This window comes from Stomoxys calcitrans, chromosome 1 (assembly GCF_963082655.1).
Source record: "Stomoxys calcitrans chromosome 1, idStoCalc2.1, whole genome shotgun sequence".
Taxonomy (NCBI): Eukaryota; Metazoa; Arthropoda; class Insecta; order Diptera; family Muscidae; genus Stomoxys; species Stomoxys calcitrans.
The window spans coordinates 79,282,491-79,309,511 of NC_081552.1; the positions used below are offsets into that span (position 1 = coordinate 79,282,491).

Below are 27,021 nucleotides of genomic sequence, written 5' to 3' on the forward strand. Positions count from 1 at the left end.
GACCTCTAGGGGTCAAGAAGTCAAGATCCCAGATCGGTTTATATGGCAGCTATATCAGGTTATGAACCGATTTGAACCTTATTTGACACAGTTATTGAAAGTAAAAATAAAATACGTCATGCAAAATTTCAGCCAAATCGGATAGGAACTGCGCCCTCTAGAAGCTCAAGAAGTCAAATCCCAAGATCTGTTTATATGACAGCTATATCAGGCTATAGACCGATTTAAACCATACTTGGCACAGTTATTGGATATCATAACGAAATATTTCGTGCAAAATTTCATTTCAATCGGATAAGAATTGCGCACTCTAGAGGCTCAAGAAGTCAAGACCCAAGATCGGTTTATATGGCAGCTATATCAGGTTATGAACCGATTTGAACCATACTTGGCACAGTTGTTGGATATAATAACAAAACACGTCGTGCAAAATTTCATTTCAATCGGATAAGAATTGCGCACTCTAGAGGCTCAAGAAGTCAAGACCCAAGATCGGTTTATATGGCAGCTATATCAGGTTATGGACCGATTTAAACTATACTTGGCACAGTTGTTGGATATCATAACAAAACACGTCGTGCAAAATTTCATTCCAATCGGATAAGAATTGTGCACTCTAGAGACTCAAGAAGTCAAGACCCAAGATCGGTTTATATGGCAGCTATATCAGGTTATGGACCGATTTAAACCATACTTGGCACAGTTGTTGGATATCATAACAAAACACGTCGTGCAAAATTTCATTTCAATCGGATAAAAATTGCGCACTCTAGAGGCTCAAGAAGTCAAGACCCAAGATCGGTTTATATGGCAGCTATATCAAAACATGGACCGATATGGCCCATTTACAATACCAACCGACCTACACTAATAAGAAGTATTTGTGCAAAATTTCAAGCGGCTAGCTTTACTCCTTCGGAAGTTAGCGTGCTTTCGACAGACAGACGGACGGACGGACGGACGGACGGACGGACAGACGGACGGACATGGCTAGATCGACATAAAATTTCACGACGATCAAGAATATATATACTTTATGGGGTCTCAGACGAATATTTCGAGTAGTTACAAACAGAATGACGAAATTAGTATACCCCCCATCTTATGGTGGAGGGTATAAAAAAGAACTGTGGAATTTTGCAGCATGCTTTATTCGTTGAAATACTTTATTGATATCATAAATGGGCTAAAGGGTGGTCGGATAACGACGTTTAAGATATTAAAAGGAGACTTTCAGGACTCATAGGACATTTTATAACTTTTTCTTTAAGTCGCTGTCATGTGCACATGAATTTTTTTGCTTTTTGAAACTCAAAAAAATTTAGCATTGTTGGTAGGGGCTTTGCACATAATTTCCCCAATATTATTTTATGTTTTACGTTATTTTCCCAAAGAGAAAATGAACATCACAAGAAATGAAGGACTTTTATTGATTACTGAAAAGAAATTGCCAAACATTAGATTGGATTTGATCAAATGCACGCTAATTGTAAACGTTTCTTAGGTGGCTAGCTTATCGTATTTGTATTTTATTGTATTATATTGTATTTTACCTAACCTTTTGCAAAATAATAATACATTTATGGCATTATTGTTTTGTTTAGACTATAACACAGCCCAACTTATTTTCTTGAAATCGTCATAGTTTGTGTAGGATGGTCTGGAGAAAAGAATAGGCATAACAATTTTTTTGATATCAGAATCACATTGCCCCAGAAACACCAACTAAACTGAAGAGTGGACCGTTCGAGACAATGTTGGTTTTAAATGTAGTTTGGGAGAAATGAAAGCTCTTTGCAATTAGAATACGAATCTGATACAAAATTGTTCAAGTCCAAACGGAAAAGAAATTCGGGCATAGAGCAAAAATTTGGCTTCAAATTCGAATGAGGAGAAACACTCCACCTAGCATAATATAAGAGAACATGAAAGTTGGTCCAAACTTAGTATATATATTAGTATCCAGGGAGCCGTCCATTTTTACACCCTCCACCATAGGATGGGGGGTATACTAATTTCGTCATTCTGATTGTAACTACTCGAAATATTCGTCTGAGACTCCATAAAGTATATATATTCTTGATTCTCGTCGTGAAATTTTATGTCGATCTAGCCATGTCCGTCCGTCTGTCTGTCGAAAGCACGCTAACTTCCGAAGGAGTAAAGCTAGCCGCTTGAAATTTTGCACAAATACTTCTTATTAGTGTAGGTCGGTTGGTATTGTAAATGGGCCATATCGGTCCATGTTTTGATATAGCTGCCATATAAACCGATTTTGGGTCTTGACTTCTTGAGCCTATAGAGTGCGCAATTCTTATCCGATTTGAATGAAGTTTTGCACGACGTGTTTTGTTACAATATCCAACAACTGTGCTAAGTATGGTTCAAATCGGTTTATAACCTGATATAGCTGCCATATAAATCGATCTTGGGTCTTGACTTCTTGAGCCTCTAGAGTGCGTAATTCCTATCCGATTGGAATGAAATTTTGCACGACGTGTTTTGTTATGATATCCAACAACTGCGACAAGTATGGTTCAAATCGGTCCATAACCTGAAATAGCTGCCATATAAACCGATCTGGGGTCTTGACTTCTTAAGCCTCTAGAGTGCGCAATTCTTATCCGATTGGAATGAAATTTTGCACGACGTGTTTTGTTACAATATCCAACAACTGTGCTAAGTATGGTTGAAATCGGTTTATAACCTGATATAGCTTCCATATAAATCGATCGTGGGTCTTGACTTCTTGACCCTCACGAGTGCGTAATTCTTATCCGATTAGAATGAAATTTTGCACGACCTGTTTTGTTACAATATCCAACAAGTGTGCTAAATATGGTTCAAATCGGTTTATAACCTGATATAGCTTCCATATAAATCGATCTTGGGTCTTGACTTCTTGAGCCTCTGGAGTGCGCAATTCTTATCTTGTTATGATATCCAACAACTGTGCCAAGTATGGTTCGAATCGGTCCATAACCGGATATAGCTGCCATATAAACCGATCTTGGGTCTTGACTTCTTGAGCCTCTGGAGTGCGCAATTCTTATCCGATTTGAATGAATTTTTGCACGAAGTATTTTATTATGATATCCAACAACTGTGCCATGTATGGTTAAAATCGGTCCATAACCTGATATAGCTGACATACAAACCGATCTTGGGTCTTGGCTTCTTGAGCCTCTAGAGTGCGCAATTCTTATCCGATTTGGCTGAAATTTTGTGCGACGGATCCTCTTATGACCATCAACATACGTATTTATTATGGTCTGAATCGGTCTATAACCCGATACAGCTCCCATATAAATCGATCTCTCTACTTTTCTTCTTAAGCCCCCAAAGCCCAAAGGGCGCAATTCTTATTCGAATTGACTGACATTTTACACAGGTCTCCAACATATAATTTAATTGTGTTCCAAGCCAGACCATATCTTGATATCGCTCAAATAGCAGAGGAAATCTTTTTTTATATCCTTTTTTTGCCTTAGAAGAGATGCCGGGGAAAGAACTCGACAAATGCGATCCATGGTGGAGGGTATATAAGATTCGGCCCGGCCGAACTTTGCATGTTTTTACTTGTATATTAGTATCCAGAAGCCAGTCAGGCATCTATGATCATATCATAACTAAAGAAGTAAGCGCGTGATAAGTTCGGCCGGGCTGAATCGTATATACCCTCCACTATTGATCGCATTTGTCGAGTTCTATGTATCTCTTTTTAGGCAAACAAAGAATATTGAATAAGAACTGCTATGCTATTGGAGCTATATCAAGTTATAGTCCGATTCGGACCATAAATGAATGCAGAACATTGTAGAAGTCATTGTGTTATATTTCAGTTCATTCGAATTAGAATTGCTTCTTGAGGGGCTCAAGAAGCAAAATCGGGAGATAAGTTTCTATGGGAGCTGTATCAAGCTATTGATCGATTCAGACCATATGAGACACGTATGATGAAGGTCAGGAGAAAAGCCTTTGTACAAAATTTCTGCCAAATCGGATGAGAATTGCGCCCTCTAGAGGCTCAATAAGTCAAGATCCCATATCGGTTTATATGGCAGCTATACTAGGTAATGTACAGATTTGCCCCATACTTAGCACAGTTATTGAAAGTCAAAACACCTCATGCAAAATTTCAGCTAAATCAGATGAGGAATGCCCCCTCCAGCGGCTCAAGAAGTCAAGACCCAAGATCGGTTTATATGGCAGCTATATCAAAACATAGGCAATTTGGCCCATGTACAATCACAACCGACCTACACTATTAAAAAGTTGGACAAATTTGAATTTGTCCTTTAATTTAAGTATTTTAGTAGTTAAGTACTTATCGTAAAACAAATTGAATTATATTGGGAATTATGTTGAATTGTATAAGTATAAGAAATCATATGAAATCCCTTAGTACTAAGATGTAATAGAATAAGACGATTGTGAATTAATAGCTGTCAAATTTAGTACTTAAAGCCACTCTCCTTGTCTTAGAATTACATTACTTCACTTCTTCAACAACCGCAGACAAGGTGAGCACGCACACTACCCATCTCCTCTCTTTCCTTAATAAACCCTTAACATTGTTCTTTTATATAAAACGAACACTTACCGCCTTTTTATTTCCCCCTTTCTCTTTGGGCTACCTCTACTCCTATTGAACTTATTATTCCTCTTGGTATGAGGAATAATAAGCAGCAAACCCCGCTTATACAGTCCACTAACTCCACAGGGAATTCCGCCAGTGACGTCACAGCGCAAAAGTCCACATACATCAGTCATTACATCACTCACCTCCGCTCCGTCTACTCTAGGATTCCCCCCATTTTTGTGCATGGTCCATCGTTAGCCGTTCACTGAGACGACCATCAGCTGAGATAAAACCCATCTACGCACATTGCCCAACATAATTGTCGGTAAGTGAGACGGTTTGTGTTTAAAAATATAAAAGACAAAGCTACGTACTACATACATACATACAAAAGTGACAAAATTTGAGGATGTTTAATTGCTGAAAAATTCATGTTGGAATATTGCGTGAAACATCTTAAAACTAAAATTTTTGTTAAACGCAGCTTAAATAAAATATTGTTAAAATTTGAAAAATTGCATAAATTCATCTCTTAAAGCCTGCAAGAAAGTGTGTATGAATGTATGTTAAAGCCTTTCTTTGTTAATGTCTATATGAAATTGTGCGAAACGAAAAGAAACAAGTAAAAGCGTGCTAAGTTCGGCCGGGCCGAATCTTATATACCCTCCACCATGGATCGCATTTGTCGAGTTCTTTTCCCGGCATCTCTTCTAAGGCAATTAAATTATATGTTGGAGACCTGTGTAAAATCTCAGGCAATTCGAATAAGGATTGCAACCTTTGGGGGCTCAAAAAATAAAATAGAGATATCGATTTATATGGGAGCTGTATCGGGCTATAGACCGATTCAGACCATAATAAATACGTATGTTGATGGTCGTGGGAGGATCCGTCGCACAAAATTTCAGGCAAATTGGATAATAATTGCGACCTCTAGAGGCTAAGGAAATCAAGATCCCAGATCGGTATATATATGGCAGCTATAGCAGGTTATGAACCCATTTGAACCATACTTGGCACAGTTGTTGTTTATCATAATAAAATACTTCGTGAAGAAATTCATTCAATTATCCTTCGAATAATTATTTTTGATAACTAAAGAGCTTTTAGTGAAATGCCATGCTTCGAAAATGTTATATCGCCTGACTTACAGTACGAAAGTTGCCTTTTATATTTCGGGATTGGACAACCCTTGTGTTGCAATCTGCCAACTGACGGCTCTATCGTAAAGCCTGACATTTTTGAGGTTATACGTACCCAGAACGTTTTACCATACGAACGCTATTTGTGGTGTTTACAGTAACTTAAAAGGTTCATCTCGCCCAACAAATGGAATTAAATCGTGAACATCTTCTTGCGATTATTTTTTACAACTTTCGACGTGGATTAACTCAACAACAGTGCATCGATGAAATTATTTAAATTTTTGGCGATGAAGCTCCATTATGGACCAGTGTTTATCGTTGGTATGGTGAATTCAATCAAGGTCGTAGTTCACTCCAAGACGAATTTCGTGAAGGTCGTCGAAAATCAGTTGTTGTTCTAAAAACCATTGATGCTGTGCGCCATCTGATATTGCAAGATCGTCACGTGACCTATCGTGAAAATGGGACAACCTTAGGCATTAGTGGGACCAGCATACCAGAGCAGAGTCTATAAATTTCCTTTGTTATATCGCTACTCGCTATGAGTGACTTAGCGCCTACAACATTGATCATCATGTGGTGGTGGTCTATAACTGACTATTTGACTACCTATTAAAAAGTCATCATTTAGTCTTCTTTAAATCAAATCAACTTGCACTTATAACCAATTCTCTGTGGTAAAGAAATAGTTTGCCGGTCTCCACACAGAAAACAGATTCGTTGTCTCAACCAATTTGTTTGCCAACCGAATGCTGATGGTTCCACATACTATGACGGTTCATAAACAGTTCGGTAGCTACAACCAATGTTGAAATTGAAGTTATTGCCCTATATTTGTAATTGGTACCGAAAGTAGTACTGTATGGAAAAATAAAGAAAAATTTAGAATTTGAAGAATCCCAACATGTAAATATACAAGAAGATAATAGTTTTTCTACAATAAACAGATAAATATTCAGCTAGGAACTGCAAATTGCTTTGACGTGTCTTAGAACTTTTATAATAAAATGGACTACGCCAACGTGATGAAATAGCTGCATCACGGTTGAGCTATGCAGACTTATCCAATAAACTCAGTGAGCTTCTCGTAAATAAGATGTGCGCGAATTGAAATACAGACTTCAAAAACTTTAACGTTGTGTAATTAAAAGTCCATACGAAACATTTACTTTTGCACTAATAAATACTACCACACTTAACACAGAGAAAAAACAAGATCCCAGATCGGTTTATATGGCAGCTATATCAGGTTATGAACCGATTTGAACCTTATTTGACACAGTTGTTGAAAGTAAAAATAAAATACGTCATGCAAAATTTCAGCCAAATCGGATAGGAATTGCGCCATCTAAAAGCTCAAGAAGTCAAATCCCCAGATCAGTTTATATGACAGCTATATCAGGACCGATGTAAACCATACTTAGCACAGTTGTTGGGTATCATAACAAAACACGTCGTGCAAAATTCCATTACATTCGGATAAGAATTGGGCCCTCTAGAGGCTCAAGAAGTCAAGACCCAAGATCGGTTTATATGGCAGCTATATCAGGTTATGGGCCGATTTGAATCATACTTGGCACAGTTGTTGGATATCATAACAAAACACGTCGTGCGAAATTCCATTCCTATCGGATAAGAATTGCGCACTCTAGAGGCTCAAGAAGTCAAGACCCAAGATCGGTTTATATGGCAGCTATATCAGGTTATGGACCGATTTGAACCATACTTGGCACAGTTGTTGGATATAATAACAAAACACGACGTGCAAAATTTCATTCTGATCGGGTAAGAATTGCGCACGCTAGAGGCTCAAGAAGTCAAGACCCAAGATCGGTTTATATGGCAGCTATATCAGGTTATGGACCGATTTGAACTATACTTGGCGCAGTTGTTGGATATCATAACAAAACACGTCGTGCAAAAATTCATTCCAATCGGATAAGAATTGCGCACTCTAGAGGCTCAAGAAGTCAAGACCCAAGATCGGTTTATATGGCAGCTATATCAAAACATGGACCGATATGGCCCATTTACAATACCAACCGACCTACACTGATAAGAAGTATTTGTGCAAAATTTCAAGCGGCTAGCTTTACTCCTTCGGAAGTTAGCGTGCTTTCGACAGACAGACGGACGGACGGACGGACGGACGGACGGACGGACGGACGGACGGACGGACGGACGGACAGACGGACGGACATGGCTAGATCGACATAAAATTTCACGACGATCAAGAATATATATACTTTATGGGGTCTCAGACGAATATTTCGAGTAGTTACAAACAGAATGACGAAATTAGTATACCCCCCATCTTATGGTGGAGGGTATAAAAAGAGTGCAAGTACAAGAAGTGTCTAGTTGTCTGTCCGAGTGTGCTAGACATTGAGAAAAGTTTCTATGCTGGAAAAATCGTGTTGAGATGCAATAAAAACCCTATAGGCGAAAAGAAGAATTTTTTTTCCGAGAGGTGCTTGATAACGGTCAAATCCCGTAATTTACATTTATATATTGCCATCGAAGGTAAAAGGAAAGAGCAACTTGCGATATATGGATCAGTCGTCATATACATAAGTTCAACAACCTTTTCTCGCGGTGTAAGAAAGAGAGAAATAGGATTTACTCATCTCACTCATTTACTAATCTCATTTCGAGAGACAGAAAAAGGAAGAAGAAAGACTTGCGGAATATCGTGAGCAAGTGTCATAACGAAATCGAGCACAGAAGAATAGGAAGAGCTTAGTTTGAATTTGAATTCGTGGGGAACAGAACTTGAAGAGTGCAATTGAAAAGTGAGCAGAAATCTTGAAAACTCAAAAAAAAGGAAACGAAGTATTTAAAGAAAACGAATAGAAATCAAAAAAGAATTAATTTTGAATAATAAATGTGCCATAGAAGAAATAAGAAAATTAAAACTTGAAGTAAGAAGAATTGTCACGAAATACTTTGAAAGTTATAAAAAAGGCAAACGAAGAAAAGGGCTGTGTATCAAGAAAAGCAAAGCAAATACGAAAACAACACAAAACCAACTCAAAGAAATTTAAAAAAAAAAAAAGCATAAAACCAAGTCAAAGAAAAGTATTTCAAAAAAGGGTTTTAAAATTGCCGCACTACAAGGTATTTTCCGATTTTAATATTTTCAAAATAAAACTAAACTAACTAAATACTAAGGACAGAATAAAACAAACAAGAAATTAAAATTATTGCACTTTCCCCATATCACAGCGATAATTTGTCATAATTGCACAGTTCCCGACTGATTCTCACACAGATAGTGGAATATTGAGTTGTTTTGGGTGAAGCTTTTAAATTTTGCATTTTGCGACTTTAATTGAGAAATTATTGCGCTAAAACTAAACCTATTAAAGAAGATAGCACTGTTACTGACTAACCAGTTATTATTGCACTACATTCCCTTATATCCACTTTTCGTTATTGTTGCTCCCGCTCATTACCTTTATGCATTCAATGTTATAATCTCCCATCCGCATAGCAGATGTTAACAAAGATAAAGGAAGACCTAGGTATACACACAAACCACGGTATTACTTAAAGTCATCAGAGGAAAGATCAAAACAAAAGCAGATACGAATGGAAAAACTATAAGAAAGGAAGAAACTCAAGAAGAAGACATTAAGATATTGCTCTATTCCCTTTTTTTATTGCGGCGTTTAAAATATGCTTATTTTAATAAAGGCTTTCATGTTTTATTAAAGGAGGGATGATATTGTACAAAGTTTGTATTCGCTATAGAATTACAAATTGAGTTATTGCATCGGCGTCCAATACATTGCACAATTCCCTAAATTTATTGCTCGTTCGATACTGGAATGCAAATTTTTTTGTACAGGTTATCGAAAATAGTACACTGGGCCAAACTCATTAGAGAAATATAAAGTATGTTCATGGCAAAGATATACGGTTTGTTCAGTGCACACATTTTGACAACATACATAGGGTTCATTAGACTTGAAAATTATTGCACATAGTTTTATTCAATATTAATATATTATTTATGGACCCGGCCTTCAAAACATTGCGCAACCCACGAGATAAATTGCACCAACTAGAAATTATCGTCCGATATTGAAACTTTTAATTTACTGCACTTAATGGTTAAACATTGCACTGCAGCCATATATTCTACACGAACATACCTATTATTCCTTTGGTTGGTAGAAAATTTCACTTTTCCCAACAACATTAGTTGAAAATTATTGCCCCATTGGGTGTTTTGTATGCAGAATTCGATAACTAATCTCGTGTTATAATCTTTTACCACAAAGTCAGTAAATTTCCGACAGAAGACTTAATATTTACCATCACTGATTTTGCGTTAATGAGTCGATTTATGATTGGCGGCCAAGGGAATTTTCCATAAGCCTAAATTGCACAATTGGTAAATAAAGGCACTGTGGCTTTGTATTGCACTGCTCCCGCTTTGTTTTAGAATAAATCTATTATTGCACATCTCCCAATCTGTAGTTTATCCATGCTGTAACGGCTCTCAGGTTTTAATCATTTTCACAATTCCAGTGAATTTTGTATTGGTTTTATTTACAATCTCACCACTGTGCTTATATTATCATCTCGTATCACTTGTATAAAAACGAATATTTAATTTCGTTTCCAATCATATTGCACTTATTGTAGATGAAGATATTGGTATTGCACTTCTCCCGCTTTTAAAAATATATACTCCGTATTGCACAATTTATATTTACATTATTACTATTTGCCAATCTAAAAAGCAAGGGCAAAAGAAGAAGAAAAAAACAAGTAAAAGCGTGCTAAGTTCGGCCGGGCCGAATCTTATATACCCTCCACCATGGAGCGCAGTTGTCGAGTTCTTTTCCCGACATCTCTTCTTAGGCAAAAAGTGATATAAGAAAAGATTTGCTCTGCTATTAGAGCGATATCAAGATATGGTCCGGTTTGGACCACAATTAAATTATATGTTGGAGGCCTGTGTAAAATGTCAGCCAATTCGAGTAAGAATTGCGCCCTTTGGGGGCTCAAGAAGTAAAATAGAGAGATCGATTTATATGGGAGCTGTATGGGGCTATAAACAGATTTAGACCATAATCAACACGTATGTTGATGGTCAAGAGAGGATCCATCGTACAAAATTTCAGGCAAATCGGATAATAATTGCGACTTCAAGAGGCTCAAGAAGTCAAGATCCCAGATCGGTTTACATGGCAGCTATATCAGGTTATGAACCGATTTAAACCTTATTTGACACAGTGGTTGAAAGAAAAAATAAAAAATAAAAAACGTCATGCAAAATTTCAGCCAAATCAGATAGGAATTGCGTCCTCTAGAAGCTCAAGAAGTCAAGTCCCCAAATCTGTTTATATGACAGCTATATCAGTTTATGAGCCGATTTGAACCATTTTTGGCACACTTGTTGGATATCATAAAAAAACATGTCGTGCAAAATTTCATTCCAATCTGATAAGAATTGCGCACTTTAGAGGCTTAAGAAGTCAAGACCCAAGATCGGTTTATATGGCAGCTATATCAGGTTATGAACCGATTAGGACCATACTTGGCACAGTTGTTGAATATCATAACAAAACACGTCGTGCAAAATTTCATTGTAATCGGATAAGAATTGCGCACTCTAGAGGCTTCAGAAGTCAAGACCCAAGATCGGTTTATATGGCAGCTATATCAGGTTATAAACCGATTAGGACCATACTTGGCACAGTTGTTGAATATCATAACAAAACACGTCGTGCCAAAATTCATTCAAATCGGATAAGAATTGGGCACTCTAGAGGCTCAAGAAGTCAAGACCCAAGATCGGTTTATATGGCAGCTATATCAGATTATGAACCGATTTGAACCATACTCGGCACAGTTGTTGGACATCATAACAAAACACGTCGTGCCAAAATTCATTCAAATCGGATAAGAATTGCGCACTCTAGAGGCTCAAGAAGTCAAGACCCAAGATCGGTTTATATGGCAGCTATATCAGATTATGAACCGATTTCAACCATACTTGGCACAGTTGTTGGATGTCATAACAAAACACGTCGTGCTAAATTTCGTGCCAATCGGATAAGAATTGCGCACTCTAGAGGTTCAAGAATTCAAGACCCAAGATCGGTTTATATGGCAGCTATATCAAAACATGGACCGATATGGCCCATTTACAATACCAACCGACCTACACTAATAAGAAGTATTTGTGCTAAATTTCAAGCGGCTAGCTTTACTCCTTCGGAAGTTAGCGTGCTTTCGACAGACAGACGGACGGACGGACGGACGGACGGACGGACGGACGGACGGACGGACGGACGGACGGACGGACGGACGGACGGACGGACGGACGGACGGACGGACGGACGGACAGACGGACGGACATGGCTAGATCGACATAAAATTTCACGACGATCAAGAATATATATACTTTATGGGGTCTCAGACGAATATTTCGAGTAGTTACAAACAGAATGACGAAATTAGTATACCCCCCATCTTATGGTGGAGGGTATAAAAATAGACCAAGGCATAATCAAAGCTGCTGTTATTGAGAGAAAGAATAACGAAAACAAAAACGTACATACCTACAAACGAATTGAACCACAGAACGAAAGCGAGATCAATCCGTCTATGTGGTCATTGAACTCGTGACGTATACCAAAAGGCAAAGTACCCTAATATAGGGTAGAAGGAAGAAATATTACAATAATTATTAAATTGGATGTATGCACTTGAGGAAATACTGGGTGTTGTATATTTCACTTGTTATTTATATCGCCAATTAGAATCGTTGAAATTTTTGCACACTTCTCGGTCTATCTCATTGTTGTGTTAGGACGGTAAGACATTACATTAAACAATATTTTCAAGCCATTTGCTCTTGTCAAATATCTTACACTTGGGGTTTCATTTAAAACTCTACCATTGAAACTAAACCTAATATCACAGTTACGTTCCCGTGTTAGTGCAGAGTTATTTCCATATTAAATTTATTTGTATGTAAACATTCCCATTTTCTGTTTTGCTTACTTCTTTTGGGTCATTGACCAAGTAGAAGACATACACCACGGGTACGGTGTTGCCAGATTAGTTGATTTGTGCCTATTTGTGGGATTGTGTTTCCTTGCATAGATTCCTCTGTGTGTATTCCTAACTGAAGCTGACAATGAATCAAAGTTCACGGTAACTTTTACTTGTATAGAACATCTGATTTGCGTACTGGTTTATGATATGGTAATAACGTATCAGCCAAACCGTACACAGGAAGGAATATCCCCGTTTTTTATGGCGAAAAATGCACTCATGCAGATTTTACTCTTCAATTCATTTGAAGGAATTGGAAGTCAATGTATAATAGATATTTGTATACATATTAACAAAAGCCCAATTGCACCCAGATACTAACCCCTATTGCACAGGATAAGCATTTTAGATTCTTATAACATTCCAGCCTTCAGTGAACTTGCTTTACAAGTTAAATATTTTGTTTAACACGATTTGTTTTTTGACGCCGATTTAATGGAATTCGGCTTGCTTTTCAAATGTCTTTCATCGGTATATCGCTTATCACTGTTATGATTATGTTCATCCCGTACATTTGAAACTCCCGCTTACATTGCAAAGAATTATTTGGGGTTTCCATGAAATCTTGAGTTTAGAATACTCACACTTGAAGTCTAAGCTCATCTATGTTTAGACAACCGCATAATTCTGAATTATAAGGTTATATTTCGGCATTTATTGCATATCCCGCTACCGTTCTAATTCAGAAGTCTTTTGAACGCTGAAGTAACGATTTGGTGATTTATTGGAGCTTACCCTTGCACCTACTCACACCGCAAATCCAAATTATTTCTCACTCCCTCTCTCTCTCTCTCTACAAAGAGATTTCGACCGGAACACTACCAAATAATTCTTGAACTACACTGAAAATATAGCCAACCCCGCGCTGTTCTCCTCAATCCCTTTTTTCTCTCGCGCTATTGTACGAAACCGATTTAAGATGAGCTTGGAAAACGCGGCCTCAGATTTGGCATCCCTACCTTCGGGATCTGATAATCTTACAAGCTCCGCTTCCTCAGTGAAAACGTCTCCAAGTCAGGGCAAATTTCTCTTTGATTGCGACCATTTGATCAACTTTTGCACTCAGTTTGAGCAAAGTGACATTCAGGATCAAACGGATTCGCTATTGGAGGTGAAGTTGGAAGATTTGGAGAATAGGTGGCAACAACTTCAGGCTACCTATGAAGGTCTCATGCTAGCTCCAAGTAACACCAATACCAAGGACTTTAGGGCGAACGCAAGGATAAATTTCAACGCCAGTTCTGAGGCATATTACACGGCAAGATCCCAGATTCTCGACATTCTGAGAATCTCGGGTGGAAATGCTCGCCAGAACGCGAGGCACAGCCTTATTCCGGCTTATATTCCCCAATCTACGGCTAACCATCCTTCTCAAGAGATTGGTACTAGCTATATCAAGGTCCCTCCCTGTGATACTGAGGTATTTAAAGGAGGTTACGAAGAATGGCCGTCATTCCGTGACATGTTCACGGCGGTTTACGCAAACCATCCGAAATTGACCCGAGCTCAAAAGTTATATCATCTGCGAAACAAGACTAGGGGTGCGGCCGGTGCCATAGTCAAAAGGTACACTCTCTGTGATGAGAATTTTGAGCTCGCTTGGAGTGCCCTCAAAGCTCGCTATGAGAATAAGCGAGTCTTAGTAGATAATCAGTTGAAAATCCTCTTCAACATCCCAACGGCCTCTGTGGAGAATAGTGAAGCAATTCACAGGATTCAATCCACAGTTAATGATTGTCTCTGCACTCTAAGAACTCTTGACGTCGATGTGGAAAGCTGGGATCCAATCTTGTTATACTTGGTATCGACCAAGTTGCCAGATGAGACACTGGCTCTCTGGGAACAATCACTCACATCTCACCGTGAACTTCCCACTTGGAACCAGCTAGACGGGTTTCTCATTAGTCGATACGAGATCGTAGAACGTCTTTCAAGCATGAAGGCCACAAAAACTAGAAGTTCGCTCCCATCTCAAAACAGTGGTAAGATCCAAACTTATCACTCGCAAGAAAAGCTCAGTTCTTCTTGCCCCCTATGCAGTTCCGATCACTCAATAAGAAGCTGTGGCCAGTTTCGGAAATATACTGCACAGCAACGCATAGATTTTGCGTTTAAGCACAAATTATGCATTAATTGCTTATCCTCGTCTCATCTCAAGACAAATTGCAAAAGTACAAACACTTGCATCGTTTGTCACAAGCCACATCATACCCTTCTTCACCTTAAGGGCAAACCTGAGGGAAAATCTGAGGATCAAGTACCTCATACCAGTCATAACGACAACAAAGTTCCGATCCAATCATCTGATCCAAGCCCAAAGGCTTCATCTCATATTGAAGCGCCCTCAACTTCAGGGGCAAGACGACTCTCTCATGTTCAGGCCAATTTCTCGGCCAACAATGAAATGATTTTGCTACGAACAGCTCTGGTTCGCATTGAACATCAGGGGGAGCTGTTTACTCTAAGAGCCCTTATTGATCCTGGTTCTCAACGAACATTCATTACTCAAAGAACGCAGAAGCGCTTGCAACTTCCCACTACTAAAGCGCACTTTGAGATTTTTGGAATTGGCGAACAAACTCAGACGTCGGAAAAGGAATGCCAACTCGTCATTGTTGCGGAGAAGTACGACGTCCGCTTTACTGTCTCGGCTATAGTTTTGCCTAAAGTGACAAAATGGCTTCCTTCCGTCTCATTCGAGATATCAAATCCCTCAGAGTTGGAGGAGCTTGACTTAGCCGATCCAAGCTTTAATAAATCAGCTCAAATCGACCTGATATTGGGCAATGATTCTGAACGATTCATAAATGTTGAAGGAATCAGGAAGAATATATGTGGTGATACCTCAGCATACAATACGGTTTTTGGCTGGGTGTTGAGCGGTCCAATGCAAACTGAAAGAATTTTCTCATTTTCCACGAACGTGGTTGAATCCGAGGATGTAAAAATAAGCGAACTTCTGAGAAAATTCTGGGAGCAAGAAGAGGTACCCATGGCTCCCCCTCTGTGTGAGGAAGATCAGTTTTGCGAGGAGTTCTACTCGAAAACTACCTCCAGATCCTCGGATGGTAGATACGTCGTGAGACTGCCTTTCAAAGCTGAATTCTCCGACTCCCTATCTCTTGGCTCATCTCGTTTTCTCGCTCTGGCTCAATATAATCGAATGGAGTCAAAGCTCTCTGATGATCCCGAGCTAAATACCGAATATAATTCAGTTTTGAACGAGTACATCTCTCTCGGTCATGCTGAAGAGACCTCATCCCAAGAAATAAACTCCGGTGGAAAATACAATTCGTTCTATCTTCCCCACCATGCAGTCGTCCGTCCAGAGCATAAGTCCACTAAAGTCAGAATCGTCTTTAACGCGTCTCGTAAGAGCAAATCTAGACAGTCTTTAAATGATGTGCTCCATACTGGACCTACGCTCCAGACTGACTTGACATCAGTACTTCTCAATTGGCGAAAGTATAGATATGTTTTCTGCGGGGACATTCAAAAGATGTATAGGCAGATATGGCTACACCCTATCGACAGAGCTTATCAGCGTATACTTTTCCGGCCAGATCCCAAGGGACCGGTAAAAGATTTTGAGTTAAAAACGGTTACCTTTGGCGTGAACTGTGCGCCGTTCTTAGCAATTCGCACGCTCCTACAACTCGCCTCTGATTCTGAAAGGGAGTTTCCCGATGTCGCGGAAACATTGAGAAAAGAGACATATGTCGACGACATTTTGTCCGGAGGCTTCTCTATAGAGGACACTATTCGAGCACAAGAGAACTTAAGCTCAGTCCTTAAGCAGGCAGGGTTTCCTCTTGTTAAAATGACTGCAAATGACCCCAAATTGCTTGCTCATCTCCCACAAGAGAGTCTATATGACTCCGAGTTCTTGCGCTTTGACGAGTCGAGCACTACCAAGACACTTGGCATCAAATGGAATGCGCTAACTGATTCCTTCAGTTACACTCTCGGCGCCATTCCGACGGACCAACCCATTAGTAAACGCAAGGTTCTTTCAGCCGTGGCTCAATTATTTGATCCTGCAGGTTGGGTTGCTCCTGTAGTAATTAGATCGAAGATATTGATGCAACAACTTTGGCTCGAAGGTCTTGATTGGGATGATGAACTCAGCCCAGAGACTTTGCTGAAGTGGAACGCTCTGGTATCCGATTTGAAGCACATCGGGTCGATTTCTATTCCCAGATGGCTGCAGTACCATCCCTCCGATATAGTTGAAATACATGGATTCTCTGACGCGTCTCAAGCGGCAATGTGTGCATGCGTTTATATCCGGTGCCAGACTCTTAAATATGTTGTCTTCTCTAACTTGCTCGTTGCGAAAAGCAAGGTAGCACCACTAAAACCCGTCTGCCTGCCTCGATTGGAACTCAATGGTGCATTTCTGCTCGCTAAGCTCGTCAACTTCGTACTATGTACTTTTGATTTGAATATCAGTGGCATAACTCTTTGGACGGACTCTTCAATAGTACTTGGTTGGTTGTCAAAGCCACCATGGACCTGGGAGACATACGTGGCAAATCGAACGTCGAAGATACACGATCTCTTACCCGGGGGGACATGGCGACATGTCCCTACTCACGACAATCCAGCTGACCTCGGAACGAGGGGCTGCCGGCCACAGGATCTCATCGGCAATTCGTTGTGGTTTAATGGCCCGACTTGGCTAACGAACCCACCATCAGAATGGCCCAACCGAAATCCGTTGGTCTCTCCGGAAATAGGGAGGCGGCAGAATATTCAGGTCATGCATGAAACTATCGAGGACTCTGACATCTTGATAAGGTTTTCCTCCTATACCCGTGCCTTGAGAGTGATCTCTTTTGTATTTCGTTTCTACCATAACTGCCTGAGTAGATATAGGGGTACCGCGAGGAATTCCTCCCCCATCCTCACCCAAGCTGAAGTAACTTTCACGAAAAATCGTCTCATAATGCTGGCTCAAATTAGATGGTACCCAGAGGAGTACAAGACCGTTGGTAGATCCGAGGAATTGTCTTGCAAAAGTTCACTGCAATGCTTGAACCCATTTCTGGACCGTAACAAAGTCCTACGGGTGAACGGTCGGCTGGCCGCCTCTTCCCTACCGTATAACGAGAAATTCCCAGTTATACTTCCTGGTAACTCTCGTCTCTGTCAGTTGTATTTGCTCCACTTGCACACGTTCCTGGCCCATGGAGAATGTATTTTAATGTGTCGTATGGTCCAGACAGAATTTTACATTTCTCGTCTAAGACCAAGAGTGAAAGGTATCATCCATAAATGCAAGACATGCATAATTTTCAAGAAAAGATCTTGCGCCCAGATAATGGCACCGCTCCCTCAAGATAGATGTACGATAACTCCGGCATTTCACGTCACTGGCATAGACTTTGCAGGACCTTTTGATATTAAAAGTTCTCCACTACGCCGTTCCCCTCTCTTAAAGGGCTATGTCAGCATCTTTGTATGCTTCGCCACGAAAGCCGTACATCTGGAACCATGCTCGGAACTTTCCACGGCGGCATTTGAGGCCGCTTTTGCTCGTTTTCTTGGGAGACGAGGCCTACCTCGGAAGGTAGTTTTGGATAATGGTAGGAATTTCGTTGGTGCCAGTCGCAAGCTGCTACGGGAATTTAGAAGCTTCATCCAAACATCAGCAAGCGACATATCGGAAAGATATTCGACACAGGGCTTTGAATGGCAGTTTATACCACCCCACGCCCCTCATATGGGAGGACTCTGGGAGTCGGCTGTCAAGAGTTTCAAACACCACTTTAGAAGAGTAGCTGGGGCTCATTTGTTCACCTTCGAACAGTTTGCCACCGTGCTTGCCCGGATCGAGGGTGTCTTGAACTCACGTCCAATTTCCGCTGTCTCTGAGGATCCGAACGACCTCACAGCGTTGACTCCCGGACATTTCTTGAAGGGCTCGCCGATCATGGCATTTCCCGAGCCTACTCCTCAGGACGTCTCCCTACTAAATAGATGGTTGAAACTCAAGGCTATCCATCACCAATTTGCCATACGATGGAAGGAGGATTACCTCAAAGCTCTTCAAAAACGCTATAAATGGAGAACCACATCACCAAATATGAAAATCGGCGATCTGGTGGTCGTCATAGACGATTTGTTGCCGCCTAGTGACTGGCGCTTGGGGAGAGTAGTTAAGACGCATGCGGGGTCCGACAAAAACACACGAATTGCAGATGTGAAGATTGCATAAGGGTCATTACTCGACCGATAGTAAAATTGTGTCTCCTTCCCTTATTGGACCAACCCCAATAGTGTGTGGGTGAAATGTTTTGGTATCTCTCTAATATTAACACAAAAACTCATCTCATTTTTATTTGCCATTTCACCCCTGTATCTGCATTTAACTAATATCTCTTCACTTTTAGATTAAACATGCCTGCTCATGAGCTTTATAAATGCCTGCTGTGTCAGAAAAGGCACGCTTTGAAGCACTGCCCCAGATTTATTTTGATGACAGTGGAGGATAGACGGGTGGCTGTACGACGTCACGAGTATTGCCGTAATTGCCTTGCGAGAAGCCACACGGTGGAGGAGTGCATATCATCAGGCACTTGCAGAAAGTGTGGGTTTCAACACCACACCATGCTGCACCTGCACAACTTCACTGTGCAGCAAAAGAAGTCCCACACTCCCACCAAGCCTGCCCGCTCCCTACAGCAACAAGCAAAATCTGCTGCTTCCTCCAAATATAAGCCTAAACCAGCTACAACACCATCACGAAAATCAGCAAGGCCTAACAATACCGCTCGCCAGAAATCAGCTCGACCCCATCCACACCAACGCAACAATCAACAACGCAACAACAAACAAAAGCAGCGCAAAACCAAGCCAAAGGTCACCAAAAAACAACAGCACACCTCTGCAAAAAAGCACCAAGCAGCCCCTCAACCAAACTACTTGGTTTTGTCAGAGGCCATCAAGTCCTTGGCGACCGTACTGTGCGCATCTTCAACACATTTTGCGTAACCGCAAGGCCGGCGCCATGGACAAATTTGAATTTGTCCTTTAATTTAAGTATTTTAGTAGTTAAGTACTTATCGTAAAACAAATTGAATTATATTGGGAATTATGTTGAATTGTATAAGTATAAGAAATCATATGAAATCCCTTAGTACTAAGATGTAATAGAATAAGACGATTGTGAATTAATAGCTGTCAAATTTAGTACTTAAAGCCACTCTCCTTGTCTTAGAATTACATTACTTCACTTCTTCAACAACCGCAGACAAGGTGAGCACGCACACTACCCATCTCCTCTCTTTCCTTAATAAACCCTTAACATTGTTCTTTTATATAAAACGAACACTTACCGCCTTTTTATTTCCCCCTTTCTCTTTGGGCTACCTCTACTCCTATTGAACTTATTATTCCTCTTGGTATGAGGAATAATAAGCAGCAAACCCCGCTTATACAGTCCACTAACTCCACAGGGAATTCCGCCAGTGACGTCACAGCGCAAAAGTCCACATACATCACTCACCTCCGCTCCGTCTACTCTAGGAATCCCCCCATTTTTGTGCAAAGGTAATTGTGGAAAATTTTAAGCGGCTAGCTTTACTCCTTCAAAAGTTAGCGTGCTTTCGACAGAAAGATGGACATGGCTACATCGACTTTAAATGACATGGCGATCAAGAATATATTGGGTTGGCCAAAAAGTAATTGCGGATTTTTCATATAGTCGGCGTTGACAAATTTTTTCACAGCTTGTGACTCTTTAATTGCATTCTTTCTTATGTCAGTTATCAGCTGTTACTTTAAGCTTGCTTTAGAAAAAAAGTGTAAAAACAGTATATTTGATTAAAGTTCTTCTAAGTTTTATTAAAAATGCATTTACTTTCTTTTTAAAAATTCGCAATTACTTTTTGGGCAACCCAATATATATTCTATGGGGTCTCAGACACATGTTTCGAGGTGTTACAAACAGAATGACGAAATTACTATACCCCTATCCTATGGTGGAGGGTTTAACAAGTAAATAGGCGTTAAGTTCGGCCGGGCCGAACTTGGGATACACAGCACCTCGGGTATATATGTAAAAGTGGTTACATTGCGTCATGAACCGGTGAAAATTGGATAATTTATGCTGTCGTAGCAGCTTTATCTAAATATGGTCCGATTTGGACCAAATTCTGTCCATATGACAGTTATACCCAAATCTGGATCAACCTGGACCAAATTGAAAAAGGATGTTGAGCAGCCTAACACAACTTACAGTCCAAAATTTCGGCGACTTCGGACAATAAATACGCATTTTAGAAAGCAAGACCTTAAATCGAGAGATTGGAATATTGGAGCTATATTCAAATCTGAACCGATCTGGGCCAAATTAAAAAAAAATATGTTGAGGAGCCTAATGCAACTCAATGTCCCAATTTTCGGCGACATCGGACAATAAATGCGTCCAAAACCTTAAATCGAGAGATCCGTCTATATGACAGCTACATTCAAATCTGGACCGATCTAGGCCAAATTGCAGAAAGGCCTCGATTGGCCTAACACAATTCACCGTCCCAAATTTTGGCAAAATGGGACAATAAATGAGCTTTTAATAGGCTCAAGACCTTAATTGAGAGATCTGGCAGCTATATCCAAATTTGGACCGGTCAGGGACAAATTGAAGAAAGGTGTCGAGTGGCTTAACACAACACACTGTTCCAAATTTCAGCAAAATCTGATAATAATTATGGCTTTTAAGGGTCTTAGACGTTAAACCGGCGGATCGGTCTATATGGGTTCTATATCGAGATATAGTCCGAAATAGCCCATTTTCGAACTTAATCTTCCTATGGACAAAAAAAGAGTTTGTGCAAAGTTTCTGCTCAATATCTCGGTTTTTTTGAGACTGTAGCGTGATTTTAACAGACAGACGTATGGTCATGGTTAAATCGTCTTAGATTTTTACGACGATCAAGAATATATGTACTTTATAGGGTCGGAAATGGATATTTTTGGATGTGTTGCAAACGGATTGACAAAGTGAATATACACCAATCTTTCGGTGGTGGGTATAAAAACCGCAAAACGGGCGTGTATGTCAACCGGGACAATAGGGGCTCAAGTGACTGATCTTTGAAAGTAGAGTATGAATCTAACAATAATATCAGAGGCCACATGTCTACGGCCGCCGAAAGTAACACAAATGAACATGCAAACCGACCAGAACTCTATTAGAATTAAATGAAAGAACGTTGAGAGGAAAGTTCGAATCTGATATATGATTTTGGGGACTGGCCAACAAAATACCCAAGCGGACATGTTGGCCGATCAGGACAATATTGGACTCAAATGAAGGAATTTAAAATTAAAGTACGAAGTCAACATTTGGTGTTTGGGGTATTTTTCAGGAAGGTACGTATAATGAAAACAAATAAAATAATGTTAATTCGAGAAGGATTAATGGCTCTGGACACCGGTTTCAAAATATTTAAACAACCCATTGTTAAAGCAATTTTATGGTATAGCGAAGCCTACCGGGTCAGCTAGCAGTTTAATAAATAAAATTTGATTTCTTTTTATACCCTCCACCATAGGATAGGGGTATACTAATTTCGTCCATTCGCAATTCTTATTCCAATTGGCTGACATTTTACACAGATCTCCAACATATAATTTAATTGTGGTCCGAACCGGACCATATCTTGAGATCGCTCTAATAGCAGAGCAAATCTTTTCTTTTATAATTTTTTTTGCCTAAGAAGAGATGCCGGGAAAAGAACTCGACAAATGCGATCCATGGGGGTGGGTATATAAGATTCAAAATAGAACTAAGATCATAAAAGTTGTTCGATTTGCTACCACTTCTGTGATACAGGGTATCATTACAGCGCATTTATATGTAACGCTAAAAATTGGGACATCCTGATTCGAAATAAAGATGTGCGACTGTCTCTCTCTTCATCTGTCCATGTATTTTATTATTAGGTACAGGTCGTAATTGTCGTATAATTTTGCGTAAGTAAGTTCCTTTGGCCCAAGAACGAGCCCTTTTGAATTTGGAAGACATCGGTTCATATTCAGCTATGGCTCTCATAAGTATCTTTCATCCCGTGTGTCTTATTATGGTTTTAGTTGCCGAATATTTATGCTATTCTTACAATCATATGGAAGAAGGCGTTCTATTTGATGTTCCAAATTGTGTATAAGATTTCAACCAAATTGGTTCAGATCTATGTATATATAGCTCCCATTTTTATACCCACCACCATAGGATGGGTGGTGGGTTTGAAAGAATCAAAAGAAAATCAGTGAAAATGGAACTGGCAGTAAATGGAGATTAAACGAAAGGGATGGTATTAATTCCCAAAACGTTCAACCGATCAGATAAAGAAAACGTATAAAGTTTGGAACCACAACTTTGCGATAGTCAGCAACTTTATCTATCTCGGCACCGCCGAAACCGAAACGAATAACACCACCTTTGAAATAAATCGAAAAAAATACTGGCAAACAGATGGTACTTTGAAACAAGGCCACCTCTCGAAAGACGAGGATTACACTATGCAAGACACTGATACTACCCATGATGTAATATGGTTCTGAGGCATGGGTACTTGTGAATGAAGATGAGGCAGTGCTTGGAGTGTTTGAGAGAAAGATTCATCGTAAGATATATGGACCCGTGTGCGTTAATGGAGAATAAAGGCGTCGTATGAACCACGAGCAATATGAGCTGTATGATGACCATAACATAGTAACACGTACAAAATACAACGGCAGCGTTTGCTAGGTCATGTTGTCAGAATGGATGAATAGGCTCCATCAAAGAAGTATTTTGAAGGCAAACACACGCAAACCGGGACGATCAAAATCACCAAAAAGTCCAACTCGTTCTACTCTCACATAAAGCTCTCATATTCTCAGAATCCATGGTGGTGGGTTCCCAAGATTCGGCTCTGCCGAATTTTGCAAGATTTTATTTTTTAATTTTCAATTCTATGTTTAAATACAATAAGTGACACCCACCCACCCACTGCACTTTGCATACGACCTCTACTGGAATTATAAGATTTGTTGTCTTGTTGTATAGCAGGAGTGCGCAACAGTAAAATTTTTTACCCTCCACTATAGGATGGGGGAATACTAATTTCGTCATTCCGTTAGTAACACCTTGAAATATTCGTCTAAGGCCCCATAAAGTATATATATTCTTGATCGTCAAGACATTTTAAGTCTATCCATCCGTCCGTTAGTCCGTCTGTCGAAAGGACGCTAATTTTCGAAGGAGTAAAGCTTGCTGTTTCAAATTTGGCACAAATCATTAGTGTAGGTCGGTTGACATGGTAAATGAGCTATAATAGCCCTGGTTTTGATATAGCTGCCATATAAACCGATCTTTGGTCTTGATTCTTGAGTCACTACAGGGCGCAATTCTCATCCGATTTAACTGAAACTTTGCATGGAGTGTTTTGTTTTGACTTCCAACAACTGTGCTAAGTATGCTTCAAATCGGTATATCACCTGATATAGGTGCCATCTAAACTGATCTGGGATCTTGACTTCTTGAGCCTCTAGAGGGCGCTATTCTTATCCGATTTGGCTTAAATGTTGCATGAGGTGTTTTGGTATGACTTCTAATAACAGTGCTAAGTATTTCAAATCGGTACATAACCTGATATAGCTGCCCTATAAACTGATCTGGGATCTTGACTTCTTAGGCCTCTAGAAGGCGCTATTCTTATCCGAGTTGGCTTAAATTTTGCATGAAGTATTTCGTTACGATTTCCAACAACTGTGCTAGGTATCGGTACGTAACTTCTTTATAAACCTATCTTTGACCTTGGCTTCTTGAGCCACTAGAGAGCATAATTCTCATACGATTTGACTGAAATTTTCCATGAAGTGTTTCGTTATGACTTCCAACAACTGTACTAGAAGGCGCAATTCTCATCCGATTTGGCTGAAATTTTGCATGAGGTGTTCAGATAACTGTGCTAAGTATGGTTCAAATCGGTTCATAACCTGATATAGCTGCCATATAAACTGATCTGGGAACGTGATTTCTTAAGCCTCTAAAGGGCACAATTCTTATCTGATTCAGATCCGATTTTTTTATGAAATTTTGTACGCGTATTGGGAGAACAAATAAAACATCTCATGCTAAATTTTGTAATGTAAAAGACTGTTCACGCGGGGGTGTCAATGTCGCTGCATGTTGCTGTTTCCCTTCTATTCTGCCTCGGACACCACCAAACTGCCCAGTGGCAAAACTGAGGACACATAGACTCCAAGTGTGCTTCCAGAAACATAGGTAAGGCCGGAGAGTTGGACACTCCAACAAAGGCCATTGCGGATGACAGGTATGTATGGAAGTATGGAAGCTTATGTAAATCTGATCCGACTTTAATGAAATTTTGCAAACGTATTGAGACGTCAACTAAAACATATACTAAATTTTGTAAAGATTGGACCAAGACTACTCTGGCTTGTTGCTGAAGGTTAACTTTTTCATATGCTATAGAAGGCCGATGGTCCAATAACGTCATTTAATTGATACCTGTTTACGCAACTAGCCAATTCTCTTATTTGTAGTCAACAGAATTTTCTAAACCACACCGTAAGTGCTGCCGGCACTTGAGAACCTACTTTTAACGTTGTCACAAAGTTCAGTTCCATGCGCAATAGACAGATCGTCGTAACAGCTGGCATATTTTCGCCGTCCACGTAATGGATAATGTAGCTGAAGAAGGAGATGGTCCATCACCAGCCAATTGTCTTATTTGTAGTCAACAAAATTTTGTTAACTACACCGTAAGTGCTGCCGTCACGTGAGAACCTACTTCTAACGTTGTCACAATGTTCAGTTCCATGCGCAATAGACAGATAGTCGTTACTCCTGGCATACTTCCGCCGTCCACGTAATGGATAATGTGGTTGAAGATGAGGATATCCTCACATTGCTAGCACCGAAATATCTGTCGCGATCACAATCATAGACATTTAACATAGCACAGATGTAATCATCGCGAGAAAACCTAAAACCTTGACCGTTCAATCATCCCCATATCTTACAATTTCGATGTCAGCTGGGGCGGATGGAAAGGAGCACAGCCAAAGATTTCACCTTACCTTGAAAAACTTCCCATTGCACTGTACGGTGCTTGTTATCCCTAAATTTCAAACGCGAGAAATATGAACTGTGCTTCGAATCGAAAAATTCTCAAAATCCTTCTGTAACCGTGAAATGGATATTGTACATTTATTACCGACAATTTAACTCACTAATAGGTTTAGGAAGAGACTCATCGGCGTTGACATTTGGTCATAAAATAAGTACTAAAGGTATAAAGGCGCAGTGGCAAACCATTGCCCACTCCATGGAAAATTCCGCGAAATCCGTACTTGGGTACCGGAAGCCTCCCGCAAGAAACCCATGGTGAGACTTAGAGTGTCGAGATGCTACTGAAGACAAGAATGCGGTGTACAGAGCCACCCTGCAATCAGTAGCACCGCGTCAGATGAAAGAGAGGTATCGGGAGAAAAGGAGAGAGGAGAAACGTTTATTCCGCACAAAAAAAAAGAAATGGAAAGACGTGAGTGTCAGCGAATTGAGATGTACAGGAATCAGAATGAGGTCCGGAAATTCTACCAAAGAATTAAACATCAAACCGATGGCTTTGGTGCAGGCACATCCTCCAGCAGAGACAAAGAAGGAAATCAGGTAACTGACACAGATAACATGCTGAGGATATGGAAACAACATTTTACCCAACTGCTAGTGTCCGACGTTGGCGGCGAAGAGGATACCGCAGAACCGACGGGTTGTAGGAATCAGCTTATCTGCGCAATCTGGCTAAAACAGCGCATACCCCATGATTGGAACCTCAGCATACTATGTCCCGTACACAAGAAAGGAGACAAGACGGAATGTGCCAACTACAGAGGAATAAGTATCCTCCCCATCGCATACAAGATACTCTCGAGCGTACTGTGTAAAAGATTAAAACCTAAAGTAAGTGCGATAATTGGGCCCTATCAATGCGGCTTTAGACCTGGTAAATCCACCCTAGACCAGATATTCACACTGCGCCAAATCCTGGAAAAGACCTGAGAAGGACAAATCAACACCTACCATCTCTTTGTGATTATAAAGCCGCTTTCGATGCCCCTATACGTTAAAAGCATTTCAAGCCATGTCTGCGTTTGGTATTTCTGCAAAATTAATAAGGCTCTGCATTATGACACTAGCTG

The 27,021-nt window shown here is 40.1% G+C and overlaps 3 protein-coding genes across 3 annotated transcripts; all 3 read left to right on the forward strand.

Annotated features, from left to right (window-relative positions):
• The first annotated feature begins 4,800 nt into the window (after nucleotides 1-4,800).
• LOC131998497 (uncharacterized) lies at nucleotides 4,801-20,183 on the forward strand. The gene is made up of 2 exons (XM_059370786.1): nucleotides 4,801-4,907; nucleotides 19,200-20,183. The coding sequence occupies exon 2, from the start codon at nucleotides 19,207-19,209 to the stop codon at nucleotides 19,798-19,800; it is 594 nt and encodes a 197-aa protein (XP_059226769.1). The 5' UTR covers nucleotides 4,801-4,907; nucleotides 19,200-19,206; the 3' UTR covers nucleotides 19,801-20,183.
• Nucleotides 13,724-17,214, forward strand: LOC131996216 (uncharacterized). Its single transcript, XM_059365694.1, has 2 exons — nucleotides 13,724-17,083; nucleotides 17,146-17,214. Exons 1-2 carry the CDS (start codon nucleotides 13,724-13,726, stop codon nucleotides 17,212-17,214), a joined length of 3,429 nt encoding a protein of 1,142 aa, XP_059221677.1.
• LOC131996218 (uncharacterized) lies at nucleotides 18,128-19,024 on the forward strand. The gene has a single exon (XM_059365700.1). It carries the CDS (start codon nucleotides 18,128-18,130, stop codon nucleotides 19,022-19,024), a length of 897 nt encoding a protein of 298 aa, XP_059221683.1.
• Nucleotides 20,184-27,021: the final 6,838 nt, after the last annotated feature.

Excerpts from the sequence above, each read along its gene's own strand:
- LOC131996216 (XM_059365694.1), top strand. The coding sequence starts at position 13,724 with ATGAGCTTGGAAAACGCGGCCTCAGATTTGGCATCCCTACCTTCGGGA. Across the intron at positions 17,084-17,145 it reads AAGCGGCAATGTGTGCATGC|CAAGGTAGCACCACTAAAAC; the intron begins GTTTATATCCGG and ends CGTTGCGAAAAG.
- LOC131996218 (XM_059365700.1), top strand. The coding sequence starts at position 18,128 with ATGGCACCGCTCCCTCAAGATAGATGTACGATAACTCCGGCATTTCAC.
- LOC131998497 (XM_059370786.1), top strand. The coding sequence starts at position 19,207 with ATGCCTGCTCATGAGCTTTATAAATGCCTGCTGTGTCAGAAAAGGCAC.